This window comes from Arachis hypogaea, chromosome 15, assembly GCF_003086295.3.
Source record: "Arachis hypogaea cultivar Tifrunner chromosome 15, arahy.Tifrunner.gnm2.J5K5, whole genome shotgun sequence".
Taxonomy (NCBI): domain Eukaryota; kingdom Viridiplantae; phylum Streptophyta; class Magnoliopsida; order Fabales; family Fabaceae; genus Arachis; species Arachis hypogaea.
In genome coordinates this window covers 10,054,233-10,070,657 of record NC_092050.1, presented here as the reverse complement: position 1 = coordinate 10,070,657, position 16,425 = coordinate 10,054,233, and the positions used below count along the sequence as shown (strand labels likewise).

Below are 16,425 nucleotides of genomic sequence, written 5' to 3'. Positions count from 1 at the left end.
GTGATTATGTGTCTTTTTGTCAAATTATTTGCTGTTGAACTACTATGGTGTTGCTTTTAAATGTGTGTTGAATTGAATAGTTATTTTCAAGTTGAATGCAACCATTTTACTTGAGTTAAGTGCTTGTTATCCATTCATCAATTTCTCATGGCTATTTGTCTTAGTTAGGTACCAATGTTGCTCATAGTTTAAATCATTCGGCAAATTGAGGCTTGAAAACATGTCGGCAAAACTGGTTTTATGTCCAAAACAAATTTTAGTGAATGCATATATGGTTGCTTTTGTCTTGCCTAACAGGAACCATTTGAATTGAACAGTTGGAAATAGGTTATGCTTCCAACATTGAACAATTGATGTGAATTTGTATTTTGTAATAGCTGTTGTTTTATATCTTTGCTATTACAGTTTTTATTTGCGTGAAACCAGTTTTATCGGTTCAATCAGTGATTTATCGATTGAACCAGTAAATCAATAAACCAGTAACCTGACCGGTTTGATCACCGGTTCAGTTCTTACAACTATGGTTATAGTTGTCGTGATTTTTTTCATCTTCTTCTTTTATATATATATATTCAAAAAACTAAAATATATAAATTTTGGTATATACAACATTAAAATTTTGATGCACAGCACAAAAAATTTGGAGGTCAACACAATTTTTTTAAGAATTATATATTTAAAACATTGATACCCAACTAATAAAATACACATTAGATTTAGTATATAATACATAGATTTTGGTGTACAATACAAAAATTTAAAATTTAAAATTTTAAAATAAATAAAATAATTTTAAAAAATAACAAAAAATAATAAAAAAAAGTGACTCTTAATATTTTTTTAAAATATTACATTTAGTTATTTTGTACTCTAAAAATATATTTTAAAAGGATAATAATAGAATTTTTTATGTTTTGATATATGCAATGTATTTAATAACTTTTAATAAAAAATTTTTTTGATATTTTTAAAATGTGTTTTTATTTCTTAGACGTTTGAACACATGGTATCAAAATCTTAAAATGTTTTATGTATAGCAATTAGCAAGTAATCCGTTTTCTCTTGGATATGCCAAAAGGGCGTTAGTTAAAGAGAGAATTAAATGTTTGTAGAAATTGTAGGGTAAGCAGTCAACAATCAACATTAATATCAGATGAAGCATTACCTCAAACTGAATGCATGGTCCTCTTCTCAGTTAAGAATATTAAGTCAGCATTGGAATTCAAAGTCTTTAACAACTATATGTGTGTACGTAGATATTTTATCCAGTGCATTTCTGCCATGTGTTTATTTGTTCTTTAATTTGTGTGCCTCTATTTACCCCAAGTTTTAGCCACAATTTGTATCACCGAGTCTAGTACAGGTAACTGAATCATGAAAGTATGAAACACGTTTGTTTACATGCATCACATGTAATCATGCATGTGTTCCACATATAATGTTCTGAAATTAATCAGGGGCTGCTTATATACTACTAGTATTTTGCAATGTGGAATATCTAGACTTAAATTCAATTCATGCAATAACTTGAATGCTTGCTGGATTAATATGAACAACAGGACGTCGATAACTTGATTGAGATGTTTTCATGTAGTTCTGATATAATGAACAGTTTGATTGTAGTTAATTAGTTATTCATGAAAGGTGAACTTTCATTCAAGAGGTGGCTGAATAAATAATGACAAAATGTTGCAAGACAAACTCAATGTCATGAAAAGGGTTTAGCTAGCAGCATATATATTTTTTTGATGACCCACTTCAACTCCAAAAGAAGCAAAAGACAAAGCCACGAATAGAAAAAAAAAAAAAAAAAAAGAAGTTCAGGATTCTTTTAATGGAAGGGATCCTTAAGAGAATCATTAGAATCGAATTAGATCAATTAGTATCAATTGTACTTATATAGCGTATTTGTATATTAATTGTAGGATTCTATATTTTTATTATTTTGATTCTACTAGCAGCTATATATACCTCTTGTACATTGTATTTTTCTGACCACCTGAATAATACACTATTTCAGATTACTCTCTTGTTTCAAACATGGTATCAAGAGCATAGGTTTTTTTTTCCAATGAAAATTCGGTCATAGCCCCTTGTTTTTTTCCTCTTCCGGCAGTGTTTTTTGGCCTCATTTTTCGATCCTTTCCCGACGCTTTGGTTTGTCACCGCCCCTACCACCGTCTTCTTCTCGTCGTTGCGAGTTCAACGAAACCAGCCTCGTCGTCGGAAACCACCGCACGCGCCGCCACGCGCCGTCTGAAGGTCGTCGTCCGTTTTGCTTCTTTTCCTTCTTCCAGACGCTTCCAGGACCGTCCGATCTCAACATCAACGCCCAGGATTGACCCACGTGTCGCGAAGCCACGCCCCCAGGATCAGCGCCCACCCAGCACCGTTCGATCTTTAGCCACGATCCACCGGTCTAGCGAGCGCCACGTGTCGCGAAGTCAGCGCCTCTAGCAACCCGCGCTCGCACCCGACCCGACCCGTCTCACGACCCGCGCACCACCCTCGCTGACTCAGCGCTGACGAGGCTTCTCTTCTCCACTCAGACGTCGCCACGTGTCACCTTCTTGCTGACGTGGCTGCTAACATGGAATCTGACGTGGCAGCTGACGTGTCATACAGTGGGGCCCTCCCTAAGGTTTTTTGGTGAGCTCTTTTCGATTTTGCCGTCTATTTTCTCGTTTTCTGCTCCAAAACTGTAATTTTCTCTCCTCTCTTTGATCTCTATGTCTACTATTATGGAAAAGTCAGATATCTTTGCTGCCACAGACAGAAAGGATAAATTCTGTTGAAATTGTAACCGCTATGGGCACCTCTTCTCTGATTGTCCTTCTGTTGAATGTCGCACATGCCACAAGAAAGGTCACATTAGTTACCATTGTTCACAGCTGTTTTGTCATTATTGCAAGCTCTCGGGACATTTGATTACTGTCTGTCCTACTCGCCCACCACGTCCTCATCATCTCACGCATGCTTGTCATCCCAACTTCTCCAAGAATGTGTCTGCTTCTACTATTGCTGCTACTACTGAATCTACCACCTCTGCTCCTCTCAACCCATCTCATGTCTCTCTCTGATATTACGTCTCTCCTTAAGCATATTCTCTCCCATTCTGGTAATACTCCTGTTGCTTTTTTGACACCTCTAGGTAATTCTACATGGTACTTTGATTCCGGTTGCTTTAATTACATGTCACCTTTGTGTCATCTCTTTTCGTCTTTGTCTACTACTGCCAATGCACCTTCTGTCAATACTGTTAACGGTTCCCTCTTGCACGCAACACACAAGGGTTCTATTTTCCAGTCAAGTCTTAATCTTCCTAATACTTATTATATTTCCAAGTTGAACTTTAACCTCATTTCTGTTGGTCAACTTGTTGATCTCGGTTTTGATGTCACTTTTTCTATTTCTGGTTATAATGTACAGGATCGTCAGACGGGATAAATCATCGGGACTGGACGTAAGGTTGGAAGGTTGTTTGAACTCGAGAATCTTCATATTCCTCCTGTGCAAAATCTCTGTGCTACTTCTTCTCCTTCTACTCTTCACTTATGGCATCAACGTCTTGCCCACACCTCCTTGGGAAAGATGCGTCCTCTTGTGTCTCAGGGTGTTTTGGGTCAGGTTAATCATGAGTTTTTTTATTGTATTTCTTGTCAAACTGCTAAACAACCCGCTTTACTTGATGATTATTCTCGTTTTACTTGGGTTTATTTGATGACCAATCGCCATGAGTTACCTCAAATTTATATTAACTTTGCCACTATGATTAAAACTCAATTTTCCAAGGTCATTAAGGTTTTTCGCCGCGATAATGCTATAGAATACTGTGATTCCAAACTCTTAACCTTTCTTGCAGAATAGGGTACCTTGTTTGAGTTTTCTTGCCCTGGTACGTCTCAACAAAATGGCCGAGCTTAACGCAAACACCATCAAATTCTTGACTCTGTTCGTGCAATGCTTCTTTCTTCTTCGTGTCCTGAGCGTACTTGGGGTGAAGCTGTTCTCATTGCTATCCATGTTATCAATAGACTCCCTTCTTCTGTTCTTGGTAATGTTACTCTGTTTGAGCGTCTTTATCATACCTCCCCAGATTATAGTTCTCTTCGAGTTTTTGGTTGTGTCTGTTTTGTTCTTCTTCAGCCTCATGAACATAGTAAACTTGAACCTCGGGATCGTATGTGTTGTTTCCTTGGTTATGGCACTGAACACAAGGGTTATCATTGTTGGGATCCTCTGTCTAACCGTATTCGTATATCTCGTTATGTTGTCTTCTGGGAGCATCACATGTTTTCTCGATTCTCCTCCTTTGAGTCCATTCCTCCTACTCAGTCACCTTTTTTCACTAACCTCAATGTTGATCTATTTTCTAGTGATGATTCTACATATTCTATCTCGAGTCACTCTCCACATCCTCATGTTCTTTTGCTTTCTCCATCTCCCGATGATTTCGGACCGGACAACGCTCCTGCTCCTACCGTCATGCCTCCTCCTCCCACTCGTTCTTCCAGGGTAAGAAATCCACCTCCTCATCTTCTTGATTATCATTGTTTTTCAACTATTCTTCATCAACATGAACCTAAGTCATTCAAAGAGACATCCACAAATCTAAATTGGCAACAAGCAATGCAGGAAAAAATACATGCGCTTGAAAAAGCACACACTTGGGATTTGGTTGATCCTCCTTTTAATCAGGAAGTTGTGGGAAGCATATGGGTATACAAGAGCACGACTCGCTCTGATGGTTCTATTGACCGTTATAAAGCACGATTGGTTGCTCAGGGTTGTACGCAAGAGTATGGTATTGACTATGAAGAGACTTTTACTCCTGTTGCTCGTCTCACATATGTTCGAGCTCTTCTTGCCATTGCTGCGGTCAAAAAATGGTCTCTCAGTCAGATGGATGTGAAGAATGCATTTCTTAATGGAGATTTGAAAAGATAGGTCTATATGAAACCCCTCCGGGTTATCCTTGTCCTTCTAGCAAAGTTTGTCTCCTTTGCAAGGCACTCTATGGACTTAAGCAAGCTCATCGTGAATGGTTTGACAAGTTCAGCACTACCATATGCAGTCTTGGTTTCACTTGCAGCCCTCATGAGAATTCTCTCTTTATTCGTAAAAGTGAACGTGGAGTTGTTCTTCTACTTCTGTATGTTGATGACATGATCATTACTGGAGATGATGTTGATGGTATCTCTGATCTCAAGGCATCCCTTCAGCGTACTTTTGAGATGAAAGATCTTGGTTCTCTCAGCTATTTTTTTGGTCTAGAAGTCATATCCACCGATGATGGCATCTATCTCTCTCAAGCTAAATATGCTTCAGATCTTCTTGCTCGAGTTAGAATTACAGATAGTCGCACTAAGTCTACCCCTTTTGAGCCTAATGTTCGATTTACTCCTATGGATGGCACTGTTTTGGATAATCCTACTCTTTATCGACAGCTAGTTGGAGGACTCGTCTACTTAATTGTCACCCGACCAGACATCGCCTATCCGGTTAATGTTCTTAGCCAGTTCTTGTCAGCTCCTCGTACTACGTACTATGCGGCAGTTCTTCGCATTCTTCGCTACATCAAAGGCACTCTATTCCATGGCCTTTACTTTTCTGCCCATTCCTCCTTGTCCCTTCAGGCATACTCCGATGCTGATTGGGCTAGTGATCCCACTGATCGTCGTTCTACTACTGGTTATTGTTTGTTTCTTGGCGACGCTCTCATTTCTTGGCGTGCTAAGAAGCAAACATTCACTGCTCATTCAAGCACAGAGGATGAGTACCGTGCTCTCGCTGACACCACTGCTGAGGTTGTCTCGATTCGTTGGCTTCTCGAAGATTTGGGTGCTCCTCAATCGTCCTCTACTGATGTTTTTTGTGACAACTGCAATGCTATTCAGATTGCCCATAATAATGTGTTCCATGAATGCACCAAACACATTGAGATTGATTGCCACTTTATTCGGCAACGTATCCTTATTGGTGTTGTTCGTCTCATCGCTGTTGAAATACTGGAACAGACTGCTGATATCTTCATGAAGGCTCATCATCCGACTCGTTTCCGGACTCTATTATCCAAACTCAGGATGGTATCCTTAGCTCCCGCTTGAGTTTGAGGGGGAATATTAAGAGAATCATTAGAATCGAATTAGATCATTAGTATCAATTCTACTTATATAGCGTATCTGTATATTAATTGTTGGATTCTATACTTTTATTAATTTGATTCTACTAGCAGCTATATATACCCCGTGTACATTGTACTTTTCTGACAACCTGAATAATACACTATTTCAGATTACTCTCTTGTTTCTAACACAATCAAAATCTAAAACTAAATTAATATTAAGAGGAGCAATATAAAAAATATGCATACCAAAAGATAGATCTTGTCTTCTTTTAACTAACACTAATGAACACTAATGTTTTCTACAAGGGGAGCACATGAGTAGTTAGCAAGGCACCCATTTTTCAAAAATTAGAGGGCACTGACAGAGTCAGATTCCCCAATAAGAGTTTATACTATTGAGCATTAGCAATTTATAAACTATGGACAATGCCTCACAATTCAGCATGAGTTATCAAGCAGCTTCCAAGATTGCAAGAGAAACTCAAGATAAACCTTCCCAAGTGATCTCTAAATAAACTACCACAAGAAATACTATTAAGATGGCCTAAAAAAGATCCATTCACATTAAGTTTCAACACATAATTCGGTGGCGGAAACCATCGAATGAGACACTGTGGTTTAACATTGACAGAACTCTTTCTTTGATATTTATCAATCTTTAGGATCTCGTTAGTTCGAACTCTAATTTGATGCACAACCATGGAAACAGGGATAACCTTTCCATCAAAAATAAATTTATTACAGCAAAACCAAAGAAAGGTAGTAGCAACACCAAAGAGGTAAGACCAGTGACTTAGGCACTCTAGGTTGCTCAACAACCAATGAACGACGTCCGTGTTGAAGAAGGAAGGTGCTTGGACAACAGAGATAAATGCATTTTATATATTCCTAGCAAAGTAACAGTCGCGTAAAACATGCTCCACCAATTCGTTCGACATTAGTTAGAATGACTTGAAGAGCAGCGAGCCAAAGAAAAAAACGAGTTCGTTCGGAACCCTTCCAGTTCCAAAACTAAATTAAAGAGCCAATTGGGGCTGTTAAGAGTATCTTGAATAGCTTGATAAGCTGACTTAAGGCTAAACGCTCCATCAGGTGAGGGTGGCCACGCAACATGATTAACTGGCTTTCAAGAAGAGGGGGGACATTGCCACAATTTTTTTTACCACATCCTCCAGCAGGATCTCAGCTCCTTGAGTCTCACAATGTCCCAGGATCCTGAAACGGTAAGAAAATCAGTCAGGTTCACAGAGTAACCAATATAATCACCTACTTGAGTTGTGTGATGTTCAAGCCTCCTTAATCGAGGGACCCAATTATGCTTTCAAAAATCTATTTTAGAACCATCTCGATGCGCCAGATATGGTTAGATTCCACTATATCCCAGTTAGTACAAATTCCTTTCCACGAGTTAGAGCTACTTTGTTTCTGCTCCACCTTCGAAATAATGTCATTTCCGCTTCCATACTTTGACCAAAGAACTCTAGCCCGCAAGGCATCTTTATTTTCAATAAGCCCCACCCCACTTTCATCATAAATGCATGGCGAATTCCAGGCCACCCGATTTTTTTTATTCGCAAACTTTTTTCCAGCTCACCAAATGAATTTTGCGAGTTTGATTGGTGTCTCCCTAAAAAAAATTTCTGCATTTTTTATTAACAGCGTTACAAGTAGTTTTAGGTAAAAAAGTAATTTGCATATTATAAGATGGAATAGAAGAAAGGACAAATTTTACTAGAGTATTTTTTCTATCAAAGACAACGAAAAGACTTTCTAAAAATTTAGTCTAACATTCAGCTTGTCAATAATATTATTGAAAGTGTTTTTTAAAACTCTAGAATGATGAAGAGGCGCACTCAAATATTTTTTTAAATCATCCGTTATAGAGAAATTAAAAAAAATAAACCGTTAATAGATCAATAAAAAATTTTATTATCAACTATTCCAAATGTACTTATTAAGATCTTTAATGTATGAAAGTTTTATTAAAAATGATATTTTTAGTTTTTAAGGTATTTATTGAAAAAAAAAGTTAAACTTTTTTACTATATAAATAACCATAATAAACGATTAATGCCACTTATTAACAAAATCCATACATAAAATAATAGTTTGGGATTATAGGTTATTTATTGCATTAGCAAAAATGATATTTGACTTAGAAAAATTATTAGAAGTCTTAACTCATCCTTTCAGTTATTCTCTTAATTTTTAAACAAATTTTTTTTTGAATATTTTACTCTTTTGATATTTAAAAAAAAAAATAAATTTTAGTCAACACTCATAAATAAAAAGGTTAGCTATATATTCTCTATAACTTATTTAATTATTACTAGTAAAGTTTAGTTTGTGTCATCACAGTTAATGTTAATCATGTCTCTAACCATAATTTTAAAAACTAAATTACTAAACTATGATAAAATCTATTTTACAAATTAGAATAATTTTAAAAAAAATCTAATTTTGCAATTTTACCGAATTTCTCATACCACAATTTTTTGAATATGTTACCACCACATAAAAAGAAACTCAAAAGCTGAAAAAAGATTTAAAAAAATTTAAAACAAAAACCAAAATAAAAAAAATAAGAAAACATAAATTAAAAAAAAAATTTGTATTTTTATTTTTTATTTTTATTTTTAATATTTTTTATATTTTGAATTTTGTAAAACAAAAAAAACAATAAAAATAATAAAATTGTGTTTCTTTTATAAAATTTTAAAAATAAAAATATTAAAAATAAAAACAACAAACAAAAATGCAAACTAAACTCAGCCTTAATTATTTTCTATGGGCTGCTTTGTTCAAACGGTGTATCTTTTGCGATCTCTCGATTTATAAAATTGTCCTCTCGCTAAATTCATTGATTCTGGATTTTTGTTTCGTTTTGTTTTGTTTTTTTAAGTAAAATTTTACCACAATTTCTAACAATTGTTCAAAATAACAACCCACCTCTTATTAATTGAAAAATGATATTATGGTCACAAACGATTGACTCCGTTAGACATTATACATTTCTATTAATGTCTCTGTCCAGGACTAACAGATTTTATTTACGTGTCACATTAGCTGATGGCATGTTAAAGAACCATTCCAAAAAATAAAACGGTCTTTGTCGTGTTAGCAATACACTGCAGTAAAATAGAACAATTAAACCATTGAAAAAATTTTAGGAGATACTTAAACTCCTAACTAATTTAAATACAAACACATAAATTCATAATAAACTATAAAGTAGAACAAATATTCTTAAATTTCAACAAACCATTTTATTTGTTGCACTGGTTACTGGTCTTGGTTGGTAGGCGGCCTCAATTTTTTGCTCTTCTTTCTCTTCCTTTTTCTCTGCAAAGTTCTGATATGAGCGTAGTAAAAGCTACCTCATCAAATTCAATCCCTTTCAACCATTCTCTTCTTCATTTTCAATACAAATTTCATGTCCCCATCTTTGCAATATCCATCTATTAGTTTTGTGAATGTGATCTTGTGAGATTTTAAACCTCTCTAACTCATCTCATTCACAAGTTTTCTAGATTCCTTCAAATCACAGATCTTACAAGGCCATTGATCAGCGCATTGTACGTGATCAAGTTTGGCCTAATGCCTTAATTGATCATTATCTAAAAATTCTTTCAGGCCAAATCAATTTTTCATATTTGCATTGTCCATCAAACAAAAGTAGTGAAAGTAACACCATTCGAGACCAATCCTTTCTTGCCCTGTCATCAAATAAAATCTCTACAACATAAGAAAAAGAATAAGAAGCAAGGAATTAAAGCTACTACCAACAATCAGTGCAATAGTAGGTACAATGACTTGAAATTTAGGAATATTTATCCTATTTCATGGTTCATTATATGTTTATATGTCTATGTTTAAATTAGTTAGGTGTTTAAGTGTTTTTTAAAAATTTTTCAAAGATTTAATTGTCCTATTTTATTGCAGCGTATTGCAAACACGGGAAGGAACGTTTTGTCCCTTGAAATAATTTCTTGACACGTTATCAGATAATGTGATATACAGGCAAAATTCATTAGTTTACATGGAATGTCTTATAGAATTAATCGTTAGAGTTTGAAAGAGTTTCACTTCCGTTTTTACGTACTGAAAGGCAGGCCCTTGTATCATGGTTAGTCTTTTTTCTATGATAAGGGGAAGGGGTAGAGGGGATCCGTATATGTTGTTCAGGTCGATCTGAAGGCGCAGAAATAGCTAGAACTGAATGCGGAAAGTATGGTCGCAGCTTCTTTGTCTTGCGATCGCATTAACATGGCGCTGTCTTCTGTTTGATCCTCTCGAGTCGAGCCCAAAAGATCTCATTCAGGATTGGACTGCTTTTTGAAAATGGAATTTCCTCTTCTGAGGTAGCAGAAAGGCGAGAAAGACTAATCTTCGAATTCCGCTTGAAAACTAGTTCCGTCCTTACTTTTCTAAGAAGTTACTATCCCCTCGGGCAAGCATAAGATAAGATTTGTATGAAAGAGATTTCGTTGCAATATTATTTTTTAATCGATGAGGAGGCGAAATGAAAGTTAGCACGGCCGAGTGTTTTTTTTTTTATTAATTGTCACTTACCAAGTTCCGTACACAAAGGGGAGGGAGCACAAAAAAGCTTCTAAAATCTAAACATAGAAACTGCTCAATCGATTTTTTTTTTTTTTTTGCCTTTTTATATACTCGGCACTGAATAAAAGGCCCATATTTATCTAAGAGAATCTATAGCAGAAAGAATGACTAATTTAATTGACCAAAATGGACCAATGTTTCCAAATCCGTTTACCTATTTAATACGAAAAAAAAAAAAAAAAGAACGAAGTATCTGCGAAGCTCGAAGGCGAGCTATCCCCTTCGCATGCTTTGACTTTCCGACATAATGCAGTTGGGGGTAGTTCCAATCCCTCACTCTTCTCTACTTAGTCACATTCGCATTCCGATGTGCTGTTTTTCCTTTTTGGGAAGAAATTCAACTTAATTTGGAGATTTCAGCTTCAACCCAGGTAAGCAAAACTCCTAGAATGGCCGAATTTTGCTTAAAATTCACAACTTTGATTTTGGGTGTTTAGTAATTTTGTAATTCATCCTGTATTATATAGTGTAGGGTTTGACTTCTTGTTTCTGGATCTAGACACAGTCACAGCATCTTTCTATAGTATTTATCAAAGCCAGCCACGGTTCTGAGTTGTGGTGGATCCAATTGAGCACAATTTGTGAAATTCTGAAGCTTTGCATTCGGTTAAGATTTAGGGTTCTCGATGATTAATTGATTTTGTGGAGGGAGAGGGACAAAACGCCAATCCAATCCAATTGCATTAAGCTTTCTAATTTTGGAGCTGGGTTTGACATTTTTGTGCTTGTGAGCTCTTTGTTGGGTCACGAAATTTGGTCATGATGGGAGCTCAGTCCAGCAGAATGGGTAGGGGTGATGTTCCAACACTGATTAAAATGGGTACTCATTCGGTATATGCTGATGATTTGAGCTCTTATGAAGCTGCATGTGTTGAAGATCCAAACTTGCAATCATTTGATGCCACCATTCAGGAGCGAACCAATAGGGTTATCAGCTCACTCGCTGAAGGGGTTGAGGTTCGTTCCATGTCAGTTGATTCGCTGAAAGAGATGACCGCAAGCCTGCTTGAGATGAACCAGGAAGTTGTCAAAGTCATTCTTGAGTGCAGGCAAGATATATGGAACAAGAAGGACCGGGAGTTGTTTTCCTTGGTCGGTGATTTCTTTGAGAACAGTCTCCACACATTGGACTTCTGTAATGCCCTTGATAAGTGCTTGAGACGGGCACGCGAAAGACAGATTATAATTAAGTCAGCTATTACCTATTTTGAGGAAGAGTCACAAAATGAGGTTGAAGGGTCAGTTTACCTGAAAACATTGCAAGAACTTAAAAATTTCAAGGAAGCAGGGGACCCCTTTACAGAGGAGTTTCATCAGTTGTTTCAATCAGTTTATTCTCAGCAAGCATCGATGTTGAAAAAATTGCTAAGTAGGAAGCACAAACTTGATAAGAAGTTGCAATCCCTCAAGACATTGAAGAGAGTCTCAAATGTCATTTTTGTGGCTGCCTTTGTTTCTGTTTTGATTTTCTCAGTGGTGGCAGCTGCGATCTCTGCACCACCTGTTGTAGCAGCGGTGGCTGGTGCATTGGCTGTTCCGATTGGCTCGGTAGGAAAATGGTGTAATTCACTTTTTAAGAAGTATGAGAATGCTATAAGGAGCCAACGAGAAGTAATAAGCTCAATGCAAGTTGGTACTCTTATTACATTGAAAGACTTGGACAACATTCGGTTATGTGTCGACAAACTGGAAGTGGAGATCGAATCCATGTTGCAGAATGCTGTTTTTGCTATTGGAAATGAGGATGCCGTAAAGCTTGCGATCGATGAGATTAAGAAGAGAATTGAACATTTTTCGGACATCATCGAGACTTTAAGTGAGCAAGCCGATAAATGTAGTAGGGAGATAAGGAGAGCAAGGACAGTGGTTATACAAAAGATAATTAAATATCCTGGTTGACAGCCCTTTTGGTATGTCTTATTGATTACTATTTCTAGTTGACAATGTCTTCTATTACTATTATAAGGTACTAATTATTAATTAAACACACAAGTTATATAACTGCAATAGGATACATCAATAAGAAATATATGAAGATTGAGCTTGTGTCTACGACTGCTAGACTTCCTTTATTTCTGCTTGATTTTATTTTATTTTATTTTATTTTCTCACTTTTGCTAGAGGCATTTGAACATCATCTGTGGATAAAATAATAATCATGAGAATCTCAAAGCTGGATGAAGCCTAGGACAATTGATGGTGAAAACATATATATTCACCCTGACTTCTCTTAAGTTGGCTCTCCACTTGTATGTAGTTTATTGCTTCTTGTTTGGTGCAGAGATGTAAAGTTATTTATGATACTCATTATTATGCATGCATTCTTGGCGACTTGATGTTTGAGGTATCTGTTGATGGCAATAGTTGCAGAGTCTAGGAACCTTCTGCCGCTGCATATGCATGATTCTGGAACTTGTAATTTTCTCTTTAGCAGTGATTTGTGGTTCCAGAATTCTAGTTATTTGCCCGGAATCAAGTAAGGAAATGAATATAAAACCTGGCAGGTACCTGTGTTCAATTCAGTAGTGTGTGTTTCTTATGGAATAAATATTAACCAATATCCGCAGTTTCATGGTATTCTATTTCCAAGTAGAAACCCCTTGCTCGCAAGAGAGAGCAGAATACTTTGCCATAGTATTTAGTAAATGCATAATTCATCTATAGGCCTGAACCTTAGCTGATATAAGTCCATTTTCATCTGAGATGCAATTTTCTTTAGGTTTAAATTAAAGTATTGTGCTGAGATATATTGCTTCTTCAATCTATCACTATATTAAAAGTAGACAGTTATTAACTTTGTCTCACTTTCCACCACCAGGAATAAGTGCAAGCTGCCTGTTAGTAATCTTCAAACTTCACAAGTCATATATACATAATTTTCTATTAGGTGTCGTTTTCAGACTTTTCACCCTATCTCTTGTATATGATATATTTTATTGTTAATGGCCCCTTTATCTTTTTTAATCAACGTTAATTGCTTTCATACTCTTTGTTTAATTCAAATGTGCAGTTGTCCTTTAAGCTTTTGATTTGAACATATTACCCGAAATTCATTGTTTATATTTTGCAATATTCGCCTTCATAGTCAGATGGTAGCAGGGTGAGGTGAGATAGTCACTAGGCATATTTGAATGGTTAATAGTCAAATTAGTTTATGAAAGATGAGATGTTTTTTAAATTTGTCTTTAAAAGATTTTATTAATCAAATTAGTCCTTCAAAGATGACGAATTAATTATATTTGTTCTTTAGTTACTCCAACAACTTCTGTCGACTGGTGATGTGAAATATTAATTGATAATATACATGACACCTAACATGTCTAATTGGATGTTGACTAAATATGTTTATGAAAATTTATGAATTTAATCGCTAGGTCATGTTGGGGATAGGGTTTATGTAATTAGAAAAAAAAATTAAATTAATAGATTTATGTATGTTTTTAATTAATGCTTCACAATATCAATTTTTATGGAGCGATTGAAGGACAAATATGATTAATTTTTAATCTTTGATTGACCAATTTAATTGAGAAAATTTTACAGAGATGAATTTGAAAAATACTTTATCTTTCACAGATTAATTTGACTATTGATTCCATATTTGAAGCAATGTCTCTTTTTTGTTTTTGTCATATTAATTACATCACAACAACACAACCAAAACTGAAGGGTTCTTCTCTACCCAGGTGTGCATCCTATAAGATTCCACAATTGGCTGGGTAGTGCTAAATAGATTTTGGACCCCGTTTTATTACATGATATTTAGGAGATGTGTGGTTCAAGTATTACTTTGTTACTCAGATTCTATTTCTATGAGAATCAAATATACTCAGGGGGAAGGTAGGAATTGAAATGATGGTATTTTGATTTCCTGGAATCAAACTTGTTTAGGAATAGCTTTTCAAACTTTGAACCAAACATAGGAATATGATATTTTTATCTTAAAATTCCTAGGAATTTTTTATAATTCCCCCAATCACACACACTCTAGACTGGTTTTCATAAAACTCATCCAAACCTAGATAAATGGTCCGGATAAAAAGAAATGACGATCCAGTTTTTTTTTTTTTTTTTGGACTGGGGATCCAGTTTAAAGTATCAGCATGTAGAAAAAGAAAGCGTGCCGGTTCTCCACGAAGTAGTGTTATGATTATGGGCATGGACTCTAACCTTGGATCCAAACTGGCATAATGGATTGGATTTGGGATTTTGTGGCACATTTATTGCCCTGTAAAATGGTTCCAGATCTTTCACCAAAAAAAAAAAAGATAATATAAAATGGTTCCTGATCAATCTCTGAGAAAATAATATTTTAGTTATTTTTAATTCAAAAGTGGGATTTATACAATTTATAAATTATAGATTTAAAATTTATTGCTGATTAAATTTTCATATTCTCATTTTAAAATGAGATTTTAAAATAAGTGTATTTTCTTTTGGATCGAGATTGGCATTAGCCACATCCACACGTTCATTTATAATTAATAAATTTATTTTTAAATTTGTAATAATTAGTTAACCGACACATTTATTCGGTGAGGGAATATTCATCTTTTAAGAAAATAAATATATTTGGTGATAATTTCTCTTTATTACTGTTAGCGATAATTTATTATTTTTGATATTAAATAGTGGAACAATTTCCGTATCTGGATGATAATTCGGGAGAAATTAACATAGTCATTAACTCCTTCTATAAGAAATTAGGAGCAAGGCATCAAGTGGGGGAGGGGCTAGTCGAAAGAAGGGTTGGAACTTGGGGTGGAGGTCTTATCTACGAGCCCGTTCCTTCCCTTTCCTTGCGGGATGCGGAAAAACGTGAATGCTTCCTCTTTCACATTTTGATTTCATTTGATTTTTCAAAGACACTGCATCTAGCCGAACCCCATTTTACTCACTATTATTTAGGGTGTGTTTGGTAAACTATTATTTAGACGGTGTTTGGTGAACGTATTAAAAATACAAAAATTATGTTCAATCTTTTTTAATGTTATAATTTTTTGTTTGTTTGTTTTTTTTTATATAGGAATATGATTCTGACTTTGATTTCCTGATTACTATAAATAACAAATTGTAGTTTTTGCATTCAATTGATAAATTGAAAAATTAATTGAATTTTTTTTACTAATTTTATCATTTAGTGTCATTTACAATAAAAAATACAAAAAAATAATCATCAAAATTCTTAAATTTTTTTATAACTATGATTTACAAATAAATATTTTTTAATATTATTGTTAGTATTTTTTTATTAAATTTTAATTTTTTATCAATTTTTTTAATAGTATGAATATTTTTGTTTAGAACTTTTTATGGTAACTGGTGTATATTATTATATTTTTTTAATAGACTTTTTAATATTCATTGTTCATATAAATTTTTTAATCATTTTTATTAATTCATATTTTTTTTATAGAATCTTATTTTTTAATTTGACTTTGTATATTTTTTACTATGTTTTCTTAAATTAGTATATATTTTATTTACTGTTGTTAATTTTACAATATAAATTTTATTAGAAAGATATAATTAAATATAAAAAGAGTAATAAAGAAGAATACTACAAAATTATAACTAAAAGATTATTAAATTTCAACACATAAATTTAAATTATTTTCAAAAAAATTATAGTCAAAGAATGTTAAAATAATATAATTTTAAATGATATAAATTTA

General features: G+C 34.5%; 1 protein-coding gene across 3 annotated transcripts; it reads left to right on the top strand.

Annotated features, from left to right (window-relative positions):
• The first annotated feature begins 10,896 nt into the window (after nt 1-10,896).
• On the top strand, nt 10,897-13,272 carry LOC112748957 (UPF0496 protein At2g18630). Of its 3 annotated transcripts, none has more exons than XM_025797215.3 (3): nt 10,897-11,121; nt 11,250-12,660; nt 12,872-13,272. In XM_025797215.3, exon 2 carries the CDS (start codon nt 11,510-11,512, stop codon nt 12,647-12,649), a length of 1,140 nt encoding a protein of 379 aa, XP_025653000.1. In that variant the 5' UTR covers nt 10,897-11,121; nt 11,250-11,509; the 3' UTR covers nt 12,650-12,660; nt 12,872-13,272. The 3 variants fall into 3 exon arrangements, with proteins under 3 accessions (XP_025653000.1, XP_025653001.1, XP_025652999.1); XM_025797216.3 differs by having other exon boundaries at nt 10,925-11,121; nt 11,223-12,660; XM_025797214.3 differs by having other exon boundaries at nt 10,926-11,121; nt 11,218-12,660.
• Nucleotides 13,273-16,425: the final 3,153 nt, after the last annotated feature.

Excerpts from the sequence above, each read along its gene's own strand:
- LOC112748957 (XM_025797215.3), top strand. The coding sequence starts at position 11,510 with ATGATGGGAGCTCAGTCCAGCAGAATGGGTAGGGGTGATGTTCCAACA.